At 41.2% G+C, this 18,862-nt stretch overlaps 2 protein-coding genes across 4 annotated transcripts in view; one reads left to right on the top strand and one right to left on the bottom strand.

The window, feature by feature from the left end:
• The window catches only part of LOC110044615 (galactosylgalactosylxylosylprotein 3-beta-glucuronosyltransferase 3-like), a 25,604-nt gene extending 18,780 nt beyond the window's left edge, over window positions 1–6,824 (top strand). The window contains exons 3-5 of the mRNA XM_089270617.1: window positions 3,799–4,418; window positions 5,334–5,627; window positions 6,164–6,824. Of these exons, the coding sequence (XP_089126743.1) occupies window positions 3,799–4,418; window positions 5,334–5,627; window positions 6,164–6,268 (1,019 nt within the window). The 3' untranslated portion in view covers window positions 6,269–6,824. The remainder of the gene's footprint in view (window positions 1–3,798; window positions 4,419–5,333; window positions 5,628–6,163) is intronic.
• Window positions 6,695–18,862, bottom strand: LOC110044614 (uncharacterized). Of its 3 annotated transcripts, none has more exons than XM_020750176.2 (9): window positions 18,348–18,862; window positions 17,217–17,394; window positions 16,242–16,467; window positions 12,183–12,440; window positions 11,350–11,391; window positions 11,000–11,098; window positions 10,514–10,612; window positions 10,024–10,122; window positions 6,695–9,037 (listed from the first exon to the last, which is right to left on the bottom strand). In XM_020750176.2, the coding sequence occupies exons 1-9, from the start codon at window positions 18,691–18,693 to the stop codon at window positions 7,706–7,708; spliced, it is 2,679 nt and encodes an 892-aa protein (XP_020605835.2). In that variant the 5' UTR covers window positions 18,694–18,862; the 3' UTR covers window positions 6,695–7,705. The 3 variants fall into 3 exon arrangements, with proteins under 3 accessions (XP_020605835.2, XP_020605836.2, XP_020605837.2); XM_020750177.2 differs by having other exon boundaries at window positions 12,189–12,440; XM_020750178.2 differs by having other exon boundaries at window positions 12,183–12,359.

Here is an 18,862-nt window from a genome sequence, read left to right as displayed (position 1 = left end):
AGGCTATCTAAATGAACCACACAACCTAATTTACAAGCTGTTGACGTATTTTGGTTTAATTTGGTGATCAAAAGCATAAAAGCTATGGATTGATTTATCAGCCTCGTTTTCATGCTAATGAAGCTTATCGAGAATTGAAATGACGTGTCTTCGCCCCCCTCCCCCCCCCCCCCCCCCCAACTGGGTCATCGAATCACGTGGCATCCAGGCTAAATTTGTTTCTTATACCAACAAGATTCTTTGTGCCAAATTACTTCCACTCTGTAATGATATAGCCTCAAAAAATTCACTCTAAGCCACCTCACTAAATCAGGTTGCAGCTATTATCACTGCCATCAAACGTCAGCGAGCGATTGTACCTCGCAAAGTTTTATCATGTTTTGATAATGGCGGAATTTCCCGACTTTTCTCTCCACCTTTTGGAGTCTTCAGCTAGGTTTCCAGATAATAGATACTATTGATTTACTCGAGATGACGGATAATTATCAGAACAAGAACACTCAAAGAAACAGGAAACTTGGGTTAAAGTGTTTGACCTGTAGCGAAGCGAAGTGAGCATGCTTGAAGAGATTCCCGAAGACGAGCTTGATTTTTTTAATCCAATTATTTCCAAATTGGACAGCATGTAGTCCTATTACTAACTACTTAATAACCTCGACCGTTCGGTCTTTACGGGAAAATCTCAAACTGAGGCCTTGTCGTATTGACCGAGCGATAGCAAGGTCAATACGGTAGGCCGAGGTTTGAGATTTTCCCATAAAGACCGAACGGTCGAGGTTATTAAGTTGTTTATTATATGGCTCATGAATTAAAGAAAAGAAAAAATTATTCGAGCGGAAGTCGTCAATTTACATCCGGCGATGCGCGCGTTTACCGATTCATTCATCGTCTCAAACCCAGGGAAAAACTACACAGTCAACTTCACCACTGTATTACGTCTTCCGTTAAAAGTACACATTTCTTTACGGGAAAAATGATTGTCTCAGCCTCAAAAAGGTATTTTAGTATCGTGGTGCCACAACTTGATGGAGGAGTTTTTCCGACTTTTGTGGCGAAACGTCAACGCACATGGAAAAGACAGAAAGTGCTTCCACACATGGAAAAGACGGAAAGTGCTTCAAAATAGTCCAAACCAACGGTCTTTCGGTGAAACAAAATACTAATGCTTCAGAATGCACTGCTGAAAATAACTCGAACTTCGCATTCGCTTTCGACGACATATCTTCGCCTTGTTCATTCTGGGATTTATGGATTAACTTTTCAAGCTTTGTGAACGTCTAAAACTTCCTGCAGTTATCAGAAACACTGCTACCGACAGAAACCACCCGATTGTTAACATCTGATGATCCTGGAAGCTGATTTACACTTGCTTGTGTTAAAGAGAGGGAATCTATTTGATGAGAACTGTGACGGAGTTCAATATTTCAGTAATTGTTGTGACTAAGATGATAACTTATAAGTTTCCTCGTGGTGTTCTGCTCAGGATGCATGACAGATCAGCCGACGGTGTTTTTCACTTAGCGATTTTAGCTTTACTTAAGACTAGGCAAACTTAGATTGTTTTTCACTAGTGCCCTCCAAGGTTACCGGCTGGTAAGTCAAAAACGACTTCTATATAAATTTTATTAAGGAAAAATTCCTAAAGTTCTAGCTACTCGGAATTAAATTTACTTCTCTTACTGTTTTTAATCGGCTTTCATCGTTTCAATGCGCTTGAATTTTCCAAGCCGGGCTCTTCCTAATTTGCATAATCCGTGATCGGCCCATGGGCATTACGGCTGCAAAATGACCGCTCAGATCTCGCTCTTAGCCAATCAGAGCGCGCGCTTTTATCGGCCACAAGCCAAAGCCATATAATAATTAGCTCTTATTAACCGAGCTAAGTCGGTCTGTATGGGAGAATCTTGACCGAGGTCGTGAGTACAGACCGAACGCAGTGAGGTCTGTACACACGACCGAGGTCAAGATTCTCCCATGCAGACCGACTTAGCTCGGTTAATAAGATGTTTATTATATGGCAAAGAAGAAAACTTTAATGCGTTTAATGTAACTGGTTTGCTGACATTTTGCTTGCAAACGGAGATGAGCTTAACTTAAACCTGCCGAAATTCGCTCGTCCTCTTTACTGTTTTTTTTTTTTTTTTTAGGCTTTTTAGCACTTCCATAAATGATTGAGAAGAAAATAAAAGAAAACGGTGAACATTTTTGTGTTTGAGTTTGCTACTTTTTCAACGCAAAATGAAACCGGTCTAGATGCCGGTCTAGATGGGAAAATTTAGGCCGCGGTCAATATCGATTTCAGCCAATCAAATTCGTGAATTCGGTAGTTCCCAGTCCTTGTGAGACACAGCCATATAATAAATATACGTATTGCCTCATCTTCCCGTGCATTAGCAAGGCATTAATAACTACTTAATAACCGAGAGTGAGGTCGTTACGGGAAAATCTCAAACTGAGGCCTTGCCGTATTGACCGAGCGATAGCGAGGTCAATACGGTAGGCCGAGGTTTGAGATTTTCCCGTAACGACCGAACGGTCGAGGTTATTAAGTTGTTTATTATATGGCTCATCAATAGAGAGAAAAATCATTCGAGCGGAAGTCGTCAATTTACGTCCGGCGATGTGCGCGTTTACCGATTCATTCATCGTCTCAAACCTAGGGCAAAACTACACAGTCAGTGAATTTCACCACTGTATTACGTATTCCGTTAAAAACACTCATTTCTTTACGGAAAAGTCACTGTCACAGCCTCAAAAACGTATTTTAGTATCGTGGTACCACAAGTTGATGGGGAAGTTTTTTCGACTTTTGGGGCGAAACGTCAACGCATATAGAAAAGACAGCAAGTGCTTCAAAATTGTCCAAACCAACCGTCTTTCGGTGAAAGAAAATACTAATGCTTCAGAATGCACTGCTCAAAATAAGCTTAACTCGATCTTCGCATTCGCTTTCGACAACATATCTTCGCCTTCTTCATTCTGGGATTTATGGATGAACATTTCAAGCCTTGTGAACGTCTGCAGTTATCAGAAACACTGCTACCGACAGAAACCGCCCGATTGTTTATATCTGATGATCCTGGAAGCTGATTTACACTTGCTTGTGTCAAAGCGAGGGAATCTATTTGATGAGAACTTTGACGGAGTTCAAAACTTCGGTAATTGCTGTGACTAAGATGATAACTTATAAGTGTCTTTGTGGTGTTCTGCTCAGGATGCATGGGAGATCTGCCGATGGTGTTTTTTACTTAGCGATTTTAGCTTTACTTAAGACTAGGCAAACTTTGATTGTTTTTCACTAGTGCCCGCCAAGGTTACCGACTGGTAAGTCATCTATATAAATTTTATTAAAGAAATATCTCTAAACTTTTAGCTACTGACATTCTCGTACTGATTTTAATCGGCTTTCATTGCTTCAATGCGCTTGAATTTTCAGAACTAGGCTCTTCCTAATTTGCATAATCCGTAATCGGCCCGTGGGCATTACGGCTGCATAATGACCGCTCAGATCTCGCTCTCAGCCAATCAGAGCGCGCGTTATATCGGCCACAAGCCAAAGCCATATAATAAATCAAATTAAGACGATGACATTTGACTACCACTGAACGAACCCAAAGCATTTGAAACCCTCTTACGTTGGGAAGTAACTAATAGAGGGAAATCACGACCAGCGTGTTTTTCGAGAGGTTGTTTCTTATAATTAATCACTTAAGGATTCTTGGACATTTTCACCTAAAAGCGAGAACAAGAACTATATAGCAATTATTTTTAAAACTTTATTTGCTTTGTAAATTGTAGATTCAGGAAATGATAAAGAAGAGCCTTTAAAAAACACGAAAGAAACGAGGTCCCAAAACAGCAATGAAGCTAACAAAGAGTTACAAAGAATGAAGGACAATCAACAGGCACTGCTCAAGTATTTGATAAAAGCGAAGAAAACGGAAGAAGAGCTGAAAATCAATCTCATCCAGTTATCTCGAGAGCTTCATACGTATGATAAAATCAACAATAAATTACAACGTTCCAACGTGCGCCAGGATTTTAACTTACCCACAGTTTTTGTTATCACTCCTACGTTCACTCGATTTGTTCAGAAAGCTGAGTTAACACGAGTCTCACAAGCTCTAAAGTCTGTCAAAAATCTTCACTGGATTGTGGTTGAAGACTCCGCGAACAAATCTAAATTGGTAGCAAATTTCCTGAGGAATTCAGGCTTAAAGTACACTCATCTTAACGTTAGAACACCTGAAAATCTACGACGCCAGCGACATGAGATACGAAGGTTAAAACCACGTGGGGTGGCACAGAGGAATCTTGGGATTCAATGGTTAAGGGATAATATTGATCCCCACAGGATTACTGGAGTGGTTTATTTTGCAGACGATGACAACACATACGATAGTCGAATCTTTGATGAGGTAAGTCACCAACGGAACTTATACATATACACTGTAGGAAATCTATTTATATAACCTTATATAAGTTCTTAGCGGATTGGTTCTCTTTGATTCGGCGTGAAAGACACTGCAAATAGGCCATTTTACAGTTCTGTGCTTAGTTACCTGGCCCATGGACGCAAGCGAGGCTGAAAGTGACCTGGCTTTGATGCAGACCTCTCTATTTAAATGCCAACTAGTTAGCATAAGAACAACTTGATTTGCACAACAAAACCAGTGAGGTCTGTGTCAAAACAAGGTCACCTCCAGCCTCACTGCCATTCAGAGGCCAGGTCACTGAGCAGACAACTGTAAAATGGTCTATTTCTTGGGAAGGTAAAAGGTAAGGTAAAGTCTGCATACAAGCCAAGTGGCCCACCAGGCCAGAGCTTATCCCGGTTTCTGTAGCATGAAGCGACTAGGAGTATTTCTACTCCGCCCTGGAAGGGATGCTAATCCATCGCAGGGTTACCCCCAGCATTAAGTTCGCCGATACCCATTTATACACCTGGCTGGAGAGTGGCACAGTGAGAGTAAAGTGTCTTGCCCAAGAACACATCACAATATTAATGTCCCCGGCCAGGGCTGGAACCCGGACCGCTCGATCCGGAAACGAGTACACTAACCATGGGGCCAGCGTGCCTCCCACAAATTTCTTGGGAAAGTTTAGAAATATTCTTATATCGATCTGATATAGGGCGTTTTAATTTGCTAGTAAAGATCTGTTTTGCTGGGTTTTTGGCGAAATAAAAATGTACGTTTAGCGCCTTGCATCTTATTTCTTCGACGCTTAGCCACTGTGACAAAGTACGCGCAAAGTGATCAGCCAATTCAGCTGATTAAAAAACAGCTCGCGGTTAAATTGCTACTACTATAATAATCCTAATTTTTCCCTAGATGCGTTGGATTCAGGGAGTAGGCGTTTGGCCAGTGGCATTCACCGGTGCCGCTCGTTGGGCAGGTCCCGTATGTCAGAATGGACAGGTCGTTGGTTTTCACGCGAAGTGGGGTCTGTTTCGACCATTCCCTATCGACATGGCTGCATTTGCTGTGAATATCAAGAAGTTATTAATTGATTTCCCAGAAGCTAAGTTCCTGGCACCACAGAGAGCAGGGATGCTAGAATCGTCTTTGCTAAGTCAAATAACTACTGTTAAGGAGTTGGAGCCTGTCACGCCAAATTGTAGCAAGGTGAGAGCATATTAGTACATGTAGAGAATCTTTATTTCGGCTTGAATCTTCTCAATATCTTTTACTTCCTTTCGAACGTGTTTTAAAGGGGAAGAGAAGAGAATTTTGGTGCTACATCAAAATAGTTTCCTAAGAAAGTGACCGATATCTTTATCCCATTTGTCACCAATCGGCTTCATTCAATTACCAGGAAAGATTAACTGTAGCAGTACTAACAGACTTAAAACCTTTACGTAACCTTTGGCAAGGGTCTCAATGTACTTATGCTTGCATCCTTCAGTTCTTACGTACAATATAACGGCCGGATGCTAAAAGCGTGCGCACGAAAAAGGGAAAACACGTTTTTTGTGCTTATGCTTGCGATGCTCCAGTTATGTGTCTTGTGCTAGCGTTGGTACTGCATAAGGGTTGCTGGAGGCATCAAACCTATCAGTATTGCAGTAGTTCCCAGGCCGATTCGTTCACCGGACAGCTGGTGAAGACACCCTATCATGCAGTATTGTGTCACGTGATGGTATTTTGTGATCTCTCATTAGGTGTACGTATGGCACACGAGAACGGAAACACCGAAAGACAGCATTTTAGGAGAAAAGCAGCTGAGAAAAGAAAGGAGGCCTTCCGATAAAAACATCGAAACGTAACCCAAGTTGAATAAGATAGTTGTAGTTAGTAAACACCATTACCTCATTTATGGCTATTTTTGATAAGGATTTGGAGGCCCATTAAGTTATCCCTAAGCTTGAGATTAAGTTAAGTCATTCTCGATCCCTGTGGGTAAAGATTTAATTTGTGTCCAACATGGCGTTGAGACTTAAGCGACTCAAAGAGAGAAAATTCTATATTCGTCCCTGATCTCGATGTTGGTTATTTTACGTGCTACCCCGGCGTTAAGCCCATGTTGGAATTTTTATAAATGGTGAATGGCTTTTTCGATTTTTTAAGGCAAAAGATAACAGCTTAGAAGACAGCAGAATTACAAGAGAACAAAAAATATCTCGATAAAACATTGGCGCGTCAAACGATTTATGATTTCTTCGAAGATCGTGATAGAAGCAATAAAGCATAGATTCGTTAATTTTGTTTGTTTATTTATTTATACTAGGTCAATTACGCATTCGCGCCTCCAAGGGCCAATGAGCGACTGAAGGGCAAATAGCTGTTTAACACAATAAAAAATAAAGATCGTTAAATGAAAAAGGGCTTCATTTACGATAATTTCGTTCCTTAATAGACCTTTCCCGCATTCCACTTAAGTGCGTACGAACAATAGCACCAGAGCGAGGTTGGGGTGGACATTTTCATACATTTGGTGTATTTTTGTCCACCCTGACCTCGACTCGGTGCCATTGTTTGCTGGAATGCGGGAAAGGTCTATTCGAATTTAATTGTACCATGTCCTACCACCCATCACAGTTATGGGTAAGAAATCTCTGAAGGCTTAAGATTGAAATTAAAAAAAAAAAATTATTAAGCTTACAGCGAGTCACTGTTTATGAATAAACAACCAAAATGGAAGCTGGTAAATTGTCTAAAACTGATTCATAAATATATAAATTTCGCCGATAAAAGTAAAATATACAACTTAAAGGTAAAAAGCTGTTAAAATTATGAGTCTAAACGTTTTCGATCTGTTTGATCATCATCAGAGTGATCATCTGATATCTGATGATGATCAAACAGATCGAAAACGATCGAACATCCTGGTGACAGAATGGAACTTTTTCCTAAGTTCAGCAGCGTTATGTTTCGTTTAATCCATCTCGTTGAATCGTTCGAATTATTTTTTATCCAGGTATCTAACGAACAGAAACTGATCGATCAGCTGAATTCAGTCAATCTCAATCCAACCTCCCAAAGCAACCCGTTTTAATATATACACTTGTACATACTGTCCGAGGCCATTTCAGCCTGCATCCTTCTTGGTTTTCTATTCTTTTGTTTGTTTTTCTTTAGTTTAAAAGCAACAGTTCTTGTATTTACATTCATTCTTGTAGCACCAGTTTGTAAGTAAAATGTATCAGTGAATGTATCAGTGTATCAATGTATCAGCCATACATTGCTAAGGCCGTTTATCTGTTTCACTGCCTTCTGATAAATGTATTCCAGAGCTTTCTGAGAGAACTTCTTTTTAACTTGAGACACTCTGCTATGTCAGTTTCTTCATTTAGTTGAGCTAGGTCAGCGGCATCTTTCCCATCGTTTGTGGTTAAGTTGACGTCAGCGTTAAGCTCAACGAGCTTCTTGACAATTTGCATCTTACCATGAATGGCCGCCATTTGCAGGGCTGTGTAGCCATCTCCGTCACGAGTATCTATGTCTGCGCCATACTTAACAAGAAGCTCAATAATCTCAAGGTTTTCAACTCGGATTTCGCAGGCGACATGTAAAGGTGTCTTACCTTTAACTTCCTTCCCAAACTCGACTGATTTGTCTAAAATTTCTGCCGCTTTATCCTCTGGAGGATTCTCACCCCATCCTGATGCAAGAACGATTCCGAAGTCTGCTACATCAAGTTGTCCTCCGTTTGTCCGTTTACGGAACAAACCCAATAAACATTTCTCCACCATGACATAGTGCCAGGCTGGATTACCTCTGTCCTTTCCACGAACAAGGAATAATCGTTCTTTTGGGTCGTGCTTGTTGCGGATGCTAACATCAGCATTGCTCTCCAGCAAAACTTTCACTACGTGATTGTGTCCATTTTGAACTGCCAGATGAAGTGGAGTTTTACCGCTGTTGTTCTGCAAGTTCACGCCACATCCTGACTCTGTCAAAAGCTTTGAAATATTAAGAAATCCTTTCATAGCTGAGACATGCAATGCTGCGTTACTTGAATCACATTGAACGTCTACATCCACTCCTGTCTCAGTGAGAAGGCGGGCAGCCATGTAGTTATTCCAGTAAGAAGCCATTATTAGTGGCGTGCACTGATCTTTCCTTTGGAAATTTGGGTCAGCTCCAAGATCAATGAGGGTCTTGAAAAACACAGCGGAGGATCGTAAGCTGGCCCACAGCAGAGGTGTTCGATTACCATTTGCCGTGATGTTTACATCAGTACCGTGATGGAAAACCAGTTCAACCGCCATTTCAGCATCATTGCTGTCAGAACATTTGTGCAACTCTGTTAAGGTGGCAACTTTCTCAGCATGTTCTCTGCACAGCTGTTTTATGTTGTCATGGCCTTTTTTGTTCAAATCAGCAAGAATGTCACTAGCGGTTGTTGCAGGAAAAATCGTCGCGTTATCTAGAGTTGATAACGTATCCATTTCTTGTAAAAAGTTGTCCATATATACACTGGCAGTTACCACTTTGTCGTAATCTCCCTCGTAAACAGCGGCGTGTAGCATGTTGAAGCCAGACCTCTGGTCAATCGCTAAGAAAGCCATCTTTGAAAGCGACTGAAGACTGAGCTGCAATGACATTCACAAAACTATCAATCAACCATAGAAACTACCGAGACGTTCTCGCTTATAATGGCAGAGATATCTTTATCCAGGAAAGTGTTCATATGAATTATTTTCTCAAGAACAATTGCCAACCACATAATCCACTGATATCATTTGGCGCAATAGGTACAGAGTTATATATTGAAAACATGCACCGGGTTAAGTAAAAAAAAAAAAAAGAACCATAAAAAATTCAGAAAAAATAGCTTTCCTTAAGGTAAGCTTTTATCAATACACATTGACGATTGATGCCGAATGCAGTAACATTTCGATTCCATTCACGAAATTCGGCGAATTTTGATTTCGATACCGAAATTTGGACGAAATTTCTATGAAATTTCGACGAGATTTTGTGAGAATAAAGAGCGAAATTCGATGAAATTCGTTTGCATTACTTTAGCATGTTGCTGCTTCTGTTAAGTTGTACCGGCGTTTATACTACTATCCAGATATTTTTCAATTCTGTTTTAATAAGTGACGTTAACTGACCTAGAAATAATGTGACCATAAGCAGAGGAAGGACGCCACTTTTGTTGAATTTGTCTAGCCTGTGCAGCTAACTGGCATAAAATCATATCACAAATTTTATAAGTCTGCTTCTTTTTCCCAGGAATTATTATAAAAAAATTTAAGATTCATTGACAATTTCAACTATGAGTGGAATTTGCATTAAAACCACACAGTTTAAGACAATCCGTATAATTAATATGTAATTAATTGATCAAGGGTGTTGACCAATTATATATTAAAAGCACCGAATTTTAAAACAACATGAAATGAAACCTTAGCCTTGCACTGATGAGAAGAATCCTTTTTCTGGAGACATAAGCACAAGACTAAGATTTTTCTAACGTACTGTTATTCCAATTCAGCGCCACTTGTGTAATCAGTCTATCATTAAATAGCTGTGTCTACTGGTTCAAGGGTAATCGTAGTAATCATATTCATACCGGCTGTTGATATTTTGGAGCTGCACCAAAGCTAAGAAGTAGCTGCACTATAGAATGGTGGTTGTGACGTTCAGCCTTTTGAAGAGGTGTCTTCTGAAACTTAATTGACAATAGATTTGACTTAAAGAAAAGAAAAATCTTTTCTCTCACTAACACGATTAAGCCCTTGTAATTAGCTAATAGGTATCAGGCAGGTGGGTATCAGTCTTAACATACGACGATTAAGTTTGCTTTTTACAGGCGACCTAGTCATTACCCTAACAAAATTATCCGCTTAAAGAAGCCAAGCCATATCCGTTACTGTGCAGCAATGGAATCTGCACAATTTCTCTTTGGTGAAAGCTTGTTTAGCTTTGTCTGGATAAAGTGTAACCTGACGGTGTCGCAAAGCAAACATCTTTAAATAAAGGTGAATCGTTGCGACCTCACTGTCGCACTAGCATAGAGATGTTAACCATTGCGACTCGACTTGAACGACAAATCAACTTACTCTGTCCACAGCATTGACATCTGCACCGTGCTGTAACAACAGTTTGACAACAGACTCCTGTCCATACCAGGTTGCTAGGTGAAGGGGCGTCAATGAAAACTGCAAATTAAAAGGGCCATGGCATGATTTAAGTCCACACAGCCTTAATTCTTAGTCTGCATGAACCATCGATATTTCAATGACTGCCAAGGGGTTGTTATTAGCAAGAATACGTTTCTAATAAATTGTAAATAAATGTTCCGTCGTTTATAATTGGTATGCGCATAAAGGACAGTACTACTGTATATGATTTAAAAAAACCTATCCGGCACTATTCTAGTGTGTATTTTTTTAGGTGGTTTGATTACCGGTCACAACTAAAAGAGCTCGAAAATCTTTTTCAGCTGCAGAGAAATATTTGGGAGTAAAATGTAAAAGCTCATAGTTACTCTCGCAATGCTTTAAAATCAAATTGCAAAGCAAATAAGGGAAAAATAAATAGATCACCTTGTCTCTCTGGTCCACATCTTCTCCATCTTTTAGAAGCATCTTGACTATGTTCCATTTTCCATCAATGGAAGCTCTGTGTAGTGACTGCCTCGTCCGCTAAAACCATACAAAAAAAACATCTTCCAAGTACTCACATAAACCTCTCCTTACGTCACGGACAGCACAAATCAAAATATTTAGCCCAGTAAACTTATTCGACTTGGTCGTTGGTAGTGCAATTTTTTTTTTCAAAACCATCTTCATTCGTAGCTTTAGTCTTCTAAAAGAAGAGATCCCCCTGGTCCCGACAAAGCACGGGCATACATCTTATTCTCTTTACTAATGCTAAGAAAAAAGATGCTCCTTACCTTTGTCTCTTCAGCCCTCTTTTTCCACGGACTATTGGAGAGCTTAAAGATTTCAGAAAGACGCTATGTAAAGATCGTTTACAATGAATAACACATTGGGAAAAGGGTGTTTCCGTTAGATACGCGACTTTCTCAAACTCATTAATAATGACCGTGACGGTGTTTGGATATATGTAAATTAGCATAGATTTTTACGATTTTATTTCTCTGTTTTCTCCTTAGTTTTAGTTTCGATTGAGAAGATATATGAAACACCACATTTCCAAACACCTCGAAGTTCGTGAAAAATACTCCGCTGCGTGTCGTACTTTCAACGCTCTTCTCGGTGTTTGGGAATGTTGTCAAATACGGTTTTTACAATAACTGTCTAATTCCTCGCGCGCTGATTGTCTCATTTTTACATCAATAAGAGTACAGACGGATGAAATTTTAATTTATGCAAGTTTTCAAGCTCAACTCTCAGCTGTCAAACTGTCAACTTTTTAACCAATAAGATTTTATAGACTTTTTTCAGTAGCCAATCAAAAAGTGAGAAAAGCTATTGACAATGTTCGCGTCATTTTGAATAAAATTCACTTGTCTTTGTTTACGGCAAGTTTACGGCGTCTTTTGCCCTCGTTTATTCACGGCATTTGACCATTTTGGGGTCTTGTTATTGTAAAAAAACAAATTGACGTCAGTTTCTTATACGTCTGTCCTCTTATTGATGATAAATTTCGTCATAACATTGTCAAAGTTTACTGCGGAGCCACTCGCCTACGGCTCGTGGTTCCACAGCCACTTTGTTAACTTTCGTGTTTGATATGTTAAGGCAACATGGGTAAGTAGTTTACCTTTACCTGGGAATCTGGCGAAGTAACATCATCACTTCCTGCGACAGGTGTTATGCTCAAGGGGCAAGTGTTACGATCGTGATCTGTCACACGAGGAAGAAACCGATGTAGTCCTTCATCAGTTATTGACGAGAAACTTGGTGACTCCTCTGTGCTTTGTTCTCTCCTGTCCGATATCTGTTGAGAGGGTCCAAGCCTTGGCAAATGTGATTTGTAGAAGTGACCCCCAGAACCTGCATTTACACACCTCAAGTCCACCTAAGTGTAACGGATACAACAACTGTACATTTAGGTTCTTAGTTCGTATAGTGTGATCGTCCGGGTGAGTGTAGTTCTGAAAAGAACTATTGTTCAGTAAATGGTTTGAACCCAGGAGTATCAGTAGTTCGTATAGTGTGATCGTCCGGCTGAGTGTAGTTCTGAAAAGAACTGTTGTTGGTGACTGACGTTTCGACAACCTGAGCGGAAGTCATCTTCAGAGTCAAGTGAATAGTGTTTGTCAGTCGATGATGTTATAAGTCTGGTCCGTTGAACGTGATTGGTCAGTATAGCCATGATGGTATTGGCTGAAAGACTCGCGTAAAGTTTGTCATCAGTCATTGTTGGGTTTCGATCCGTCTATTGTTAGTCAAGTAGGTCGGTTTTTGGTCCGTGTATTGTTAAGTCGGTCTGTTAGAAGTCCGTTTGTCGGTCTCGTTTCTGTCGTGGATAAGTCGTTTGTAAGGCGCCGGTAGTTGTTGACATCTGTTAAGAGGCGTTTGTTCTAGGTTAGTGTACCAGCTTTCCAGAGTCAGTCGTTGAAAATAGTTTGTACTGTAGGTTAAGCACTGAGCAGAGTCCCAGTCAATGTTGTGGTTTGTCAGTTGATGATGTACAGCAATGTGATTGTTGGCATCACCATTTCTCGTGGCTCGTTTGTGTTCAGTCAGTCTCGTGTTAAGGTTTCTGCCAGTCTCACCAATGTAGGAAGTCTGGCAGTCGGAGCATTTGATCTTGTAAACTGCTCCCTGTCTGTCGTTAGGTTCGTCTCTGTCTTTCACGTTGGTCAGTAAGTGTCGTAACGTAGTTGTAGGTTTGTGGGCTACACGAATGTTGTAGGGCTGTAGGATCCGTGAGATGGTCTCGGAGGTGCCCTTAATGTAAGGTATAGTCACTGTAGTAACAGGTGTAGGGTTCCTGTTCGTAGCGTCAGCTTCAGTAGGTCGGTAAATGTTTCGTCTAATAAAGTCAGCGTTGTAGTTGTTTTTGTGAAAAACACGTTCAAGGTATCTGTTTTCGTCACGTAAGCTGTCCGGTGTGTCACAAACTAGTTGCGCTCGTCTCGTCAGTCTTTATAGTCGTGGCTTTGTGTGAAGTCGGGTTGTAGGATGATTCGTCAAGTAATCTGTCGGTATGCGTCGGTTTTCTGTACACTGTCGTTCCTAGTTCGTTGTTGTCGCGGCTTACCAAACAGTCTAGAAAAGGAAGTTTTCCATTTTCTTCGATTTCTTTAGTAAACTGGATGTCGGCGTTCTGTTCGTTTAGGTGGTCGTGAAAATCGTCAATTTCGTCTTTGTGAACGGCGGTAAAGGTGTCGTCAACGTAGCGTAACCAAAGCGGTATCGTTTGTCGGCAAGTTGCAAGGGCGCGTTCCTCCACGTGTTGCATCACAACTTCTGCGACAACAACAGAAACAGGCGACCCCACGGCTGTGCCATGCAACTGTTTGTAGTGTTTACCGTTGTACTGAAAGTAAGTCGATGTAAGGCAAAGGTTCAGTAAGTCCATGATGTCTTCTGTAGGTAACGGTAGTTTAACAGTAGATTGTTGTATAGCGGTCTCGGTACACTGTAATGCCAATTGAAGTGGAATACTGGTGAACAGTGATTTCACATCAAAAGACACAAGTTTGTAGTCGTCAGGTATCTGTACTGTCTTAATAGCGTCAATAAAGTTCTCCGTAGATTGTAGTTTGCGTCTTGATTTGTCAGTAAGGGGTTGCAGTATGGTCGTCAAGTACTTAGATAGTTGATACGTAGGGGACCCACAGAGTGACACTATAGGTCGCATCGGTATACCAGGTTTGTGCAGTTTCGGTAGTCCGTAAAGTTTCGGTGGTTGAGGTACTGAGCACCTCAGTCGATAGTACCTCAGTACTACAAACTTGTGTCTTTTGATGTGAAATCACTGTTCACCAGTATTCCACTTCAGCTGGCATTACAGTGTACCGAGACCGCTATACAACAATCTACTGTTAAACTACCGTTACCTACAGAAGACATCATGGACTTACTGAACCTCTGCCTTACATCGACTTACTTTCAGTACAACGGTAAACACTACAAACAGTTGCATGGAACAGCAATGGGGTCGCCTGTTTCTGTTGTTGTCGCAGAAATTGTGATGCAACGCGTGGAGGAACGCGCCCTTGCAACTTGCCGAAAAACGATACCGCTTTGGTTACGCTACGTTGACGACACCTTTACCGGCGTTCACAAAGACGAAATTGACGATTTTCACGACCACCTAAACGAACAGAACGCCGACATCCAGTTTACTAAAGAGATCAAAGAAAATGGAAAACTTCCTTTTCTAGACTGTTTGGTAAGCCGCGACAACAACGAACTAGGAACGACAGTGTACAGAAAACCGACGCATACCGACAGATTACTTGACGAATCATGCTACAACCCGACTTCACACAAAGCCACGACTATAAAGACTTTGACGAGACGGGCGCAACCAGTTTGTGACACACCGGACAGCTTACGTGACGAAAACAGATACCTTGAACGTGTTTTTCACAAAAACAACTACAACGCTGACTTTATTAGACGAAACATTTACCGACCTACCGAAGCTGACGCTACGAACAGGAACCCTACACCTGTTACTACAGTGACTATACCTTACATTAAGGGCACTTCTGAGACCGTCTCACGGAACCTACAGCCCTACAACACTCGTGTAGCCCACAAACCTACAACTACGTTACGACACTTACTGACCAACGTGAAAGACAGAGACGAACCTAACGACAGACAGGGAGCAGTTTACAAGATCAAATGCTCCGACTGCCAGGCTTCCTACATTGGTGAGACTGGCAGAAACCTTAACACGAGACTGACTGAACACAAACGAGCCACGAGAAATGGTGATGCCAACAATCACATTGCTGTACATCATCAACTGACAAACCACAACATTGACTGGGACTCTGCTCAGTGCTTAACCTACAGTACAAACTATTTTCAACGACTGACTCTGGAAAGCTGGTACACTAACCTAGAACAAACGCCTCTTAACAGATGTCAACAACTACCGGCGCCTTACAAACGACTTATCCACGACAGAAACGAAACCGACAAACGGATTTCTAACAGACCGACTTAACAATACACGGACCAAAAACCGACCTACTTGACTAACAATAGACGGATCGACACTCAACAATGACTGATGACAAACTTTACGCGAGTCTTTCAGCCAATACCATCATGGCTATACTGACCAATCACGTTCAACGGACCAGACTTATAACATCATCGACTGACAAACACTATTCACTTGACTCTGAAGATGACTTCCGCCCAGGTTGTCGAAACGTCAGTCACCAACAACAGTTCTTTTCAGAACTACACTCAGCCGGACGATCACACTACACGAACTACTGATACTCCTGGGTTCAAACCATTTACTGTATTTAGGTTCTTCTTAGCCATCTTATACTTTTATGGTAGTGTTAATAGTGGAGAGAATCTTGTATCAAATGGAGATAATTGCACTTTCCCAACCAATTCCTTTGCGTAGTCCCTAAACGTTTCTCAGGAGTTTCGGGCAAACTCATTCCCGCGACGACATCGGGACTAGTCCAGTTCTGGTCCTCTTTCTGTCACGCAGCCCTACGCTCTCGAGAAGAGAGTCCTTCTCTTCAGAGAGCGTAGCGTTGTGTAACAGAGAGAGAGAGAGAGAGAGAGAGCCAGACCTGGACTACCCCAGGACACATTACTCAAACCAGATTAAGAGATGTAGACAAATTACCGTGAAAAAATACAAGACGTACAAAATTCAGCTGAATACCTTTCCTTGGTAACCTAGCCTGTATGTGCCCTTGGTACGAGACTCCCATGAGACATCAGCTGCACTCGCTGGGTTTCCGTGCCAGTTGGTTATTTCCGTCACCTCACCAAACGTTCCGTCATCATGGTCACCATCTTCCCAGTCTGGACCTCTTGAGACCTTTGCGCCTGGAAAAATCCCTAGTGCTTGAATCTTCCCCGTGATACTCCTTCCTTCTACGGGAACTCTACAAAAATAAAAGAAAATAAAATGTTACTACAATTGAACCTCTCCATTTCGAACTCTCGGGAGAAACGAAAAACTGTTCCAAACAGCGGGAGTTCGAAATAACCGATAGTAAATGACTGAAGGGCAAATCTAAGGGAAATGGTTTTGAGTTCGAAAAAACGGGGAATTCGAAATAACCGAGTTCGAATTAGCCGGGTCCAACTGTATATATGGTGCCCGGGGCTATAGTGTCAAAAATTACTATTTAATTATCATTTTAGGTCAGTCTCGTGCAAATTTCTTTATCCTCTACTGAAAGATGGATGTGTCAGCAACACATGGCTTTTCCGACCCCCATTCTAACTTCAATAAATATAACTAATAACAGCCCGACCCACAGCTTTATAACTAACATGGCAAGCCGTAACCAAGATAGTTATCCCTCTGGAAAAGGGAACTTTATAATGAAACGGGATGGCATGATTCAGTACTTGACAAATTAACCAAAAGTCTAGTCTTGTGGCCAGTACATTAAATCGTAACATTTCTTCTTCGTCCGAGCTTGTGGAACAAACTACTAACTATGGCAATATAACGCGGTAAATTTCAAGGCCATGATAGGAAAATATATCGTGCTCAAAAGTTTGAAAAACAAAAACAAGTGTCCGTTTAAAATAAAGAAGTAAAAGTTCCAGCAAAGCTAAAGACGTTCGTTCAGAGCAAGTCACGTCACCCTGCAATATAACGCTGCAATGTCACGTTACTCACCCACCGTCGCATGGACCATCAAATCTTTCGAAAGCGTGGCTTGTATTGTGTTCATCAGCCATGTAACATGATGTACACAGGTTGATGAAGGAATCCTTGCAATCCAAGCACTTCCAACGCATTCCCATTATAGGTTCTTGCATGCAGGCGCAGCAGTTAAAACCTGGATGCTTTATACCTTACAAAAAGTGAAAGATTTCAAACAGTAGTCAGGCGCTCCATTATACTTCATCAAACAAAGAATTTTTCCTTGGACTCCGATGTTGTGCGTAAGACTTAATCACACAATTGAACGACATTTATTGTACTGCTAATACATGAAGTAGAAGAATTTTGTCACTCTTTGAATTCAAGCAAGATGTCAACACAATTGACCTTTGTAAATTTCGATCTCGAAAACAAGCAACATTCCAGCAATGTTAATAGCCTGGATCTTCCCTCATGTCGGCTCATGAATATAAAATCCTTCGCACAAGGCAGTACAGGCTTGAGAAGCAACTTTAAATTTCTTGATTTTCTAACCATTCTGCAATTTCTAGATTATATTTGGGACGCATCATGTAGATCTATATAATCCTCCCAAATCTGCCAGATGTAAAAGTTTAGGTCTTCTGCAATGCACATCTTTCTAATTAACGGCGAGATTTGGCAATATTTTGATGAGGATTTGCCACCAACCAACGCTTTCCATTTCTACAATTTTACTATGTACACAATTTTGAAATGGCAAGTTAAATCTACTCGGCTGACGATTTTTTTCAAAGAAACCTATACATATTTATTTCCCCCTGCATTTTTAATTTGGCGACGTGACGACCTTGACTGGCCACGCAAAAGCTGCTCTGAGTCTGTTGCATTTTCTGTAGTAAAAGAAGCACGACAGAAAGCGTTTCCATAGAGTGACCTCTGACGAGATTCCTCTTTCGTTTCTTGCCGATCCCAGAAAAACAAACATCAATTGTATAATCTTTGGAAGTGTTAACGCCGGAGTTACTTTCGGTTCACAAACCGGAAGTACCAACAAACGATCGAGTATTCCACTTTGCGATCCTTAGCCAGTGTTACAAATTCGCTGCATGGAGTGAAAAATTGCAATTTAATCTACAGCTAGAAACAAAGTTGCTTTCTTACCAACGGAAGAGTTATCCAGAACACAAAGATCATATTGTCCATGGTGACCTGCTACGTAAACTGCACGAGTTCCGATGTCCCACTGAATCGCTGCCGTGTTCTCAGCAACACTGGAAACATTGCTTCCCAATTGAACAACTGTTCCTACATTTCCTTCTCCGCCATCACTGTCATTATCCTTCGATGGCCATTCAGTTCCACGGACAACTCGAAGGCCCACGCTGAATGTACTGACTGCGGAATCGTTACATTTTGATCCGTGTTCGTCAATTTGACCATGTATCCTGGCTTGCAGCGGGCACGGTTCTTTCTCCACGAAAGAAAGTGGGCTTGCACTGGATGGCATTTCCCTGAACAAAAATTATTTCAATCGACAAGAATGATCGTGTATTATACTAGTCAACAGAAATACCGCTGGCCAGAACGTACTTGGTGGTCACGATTTCGTGACCCATGCGACCACAAAGGAAAAGTAACGCCAGTCACACAATGCAGCATTCAACGCAAGAGCGCAG

Source organism: Orbicella faveolata, unplaced genomic scaffold (genome assembly GCF_042242905.1).
Source record: "Orbicella faveolata isolate gen_17 unplaced genomic scaffold, um_ofav_v1 contig_34, whole genome shotgun sequence".
In the NCBI taxonomy this organism is placed as follows: Eukaryota; Metazoa; Cnidaria; class Anthozoa; order Scleractinia; family Merulinidae; genus Orbicella; species Orbicella faveolata.
This window is presented reverse-complemented; position numbering and strand designations above follow the sequence as displayed.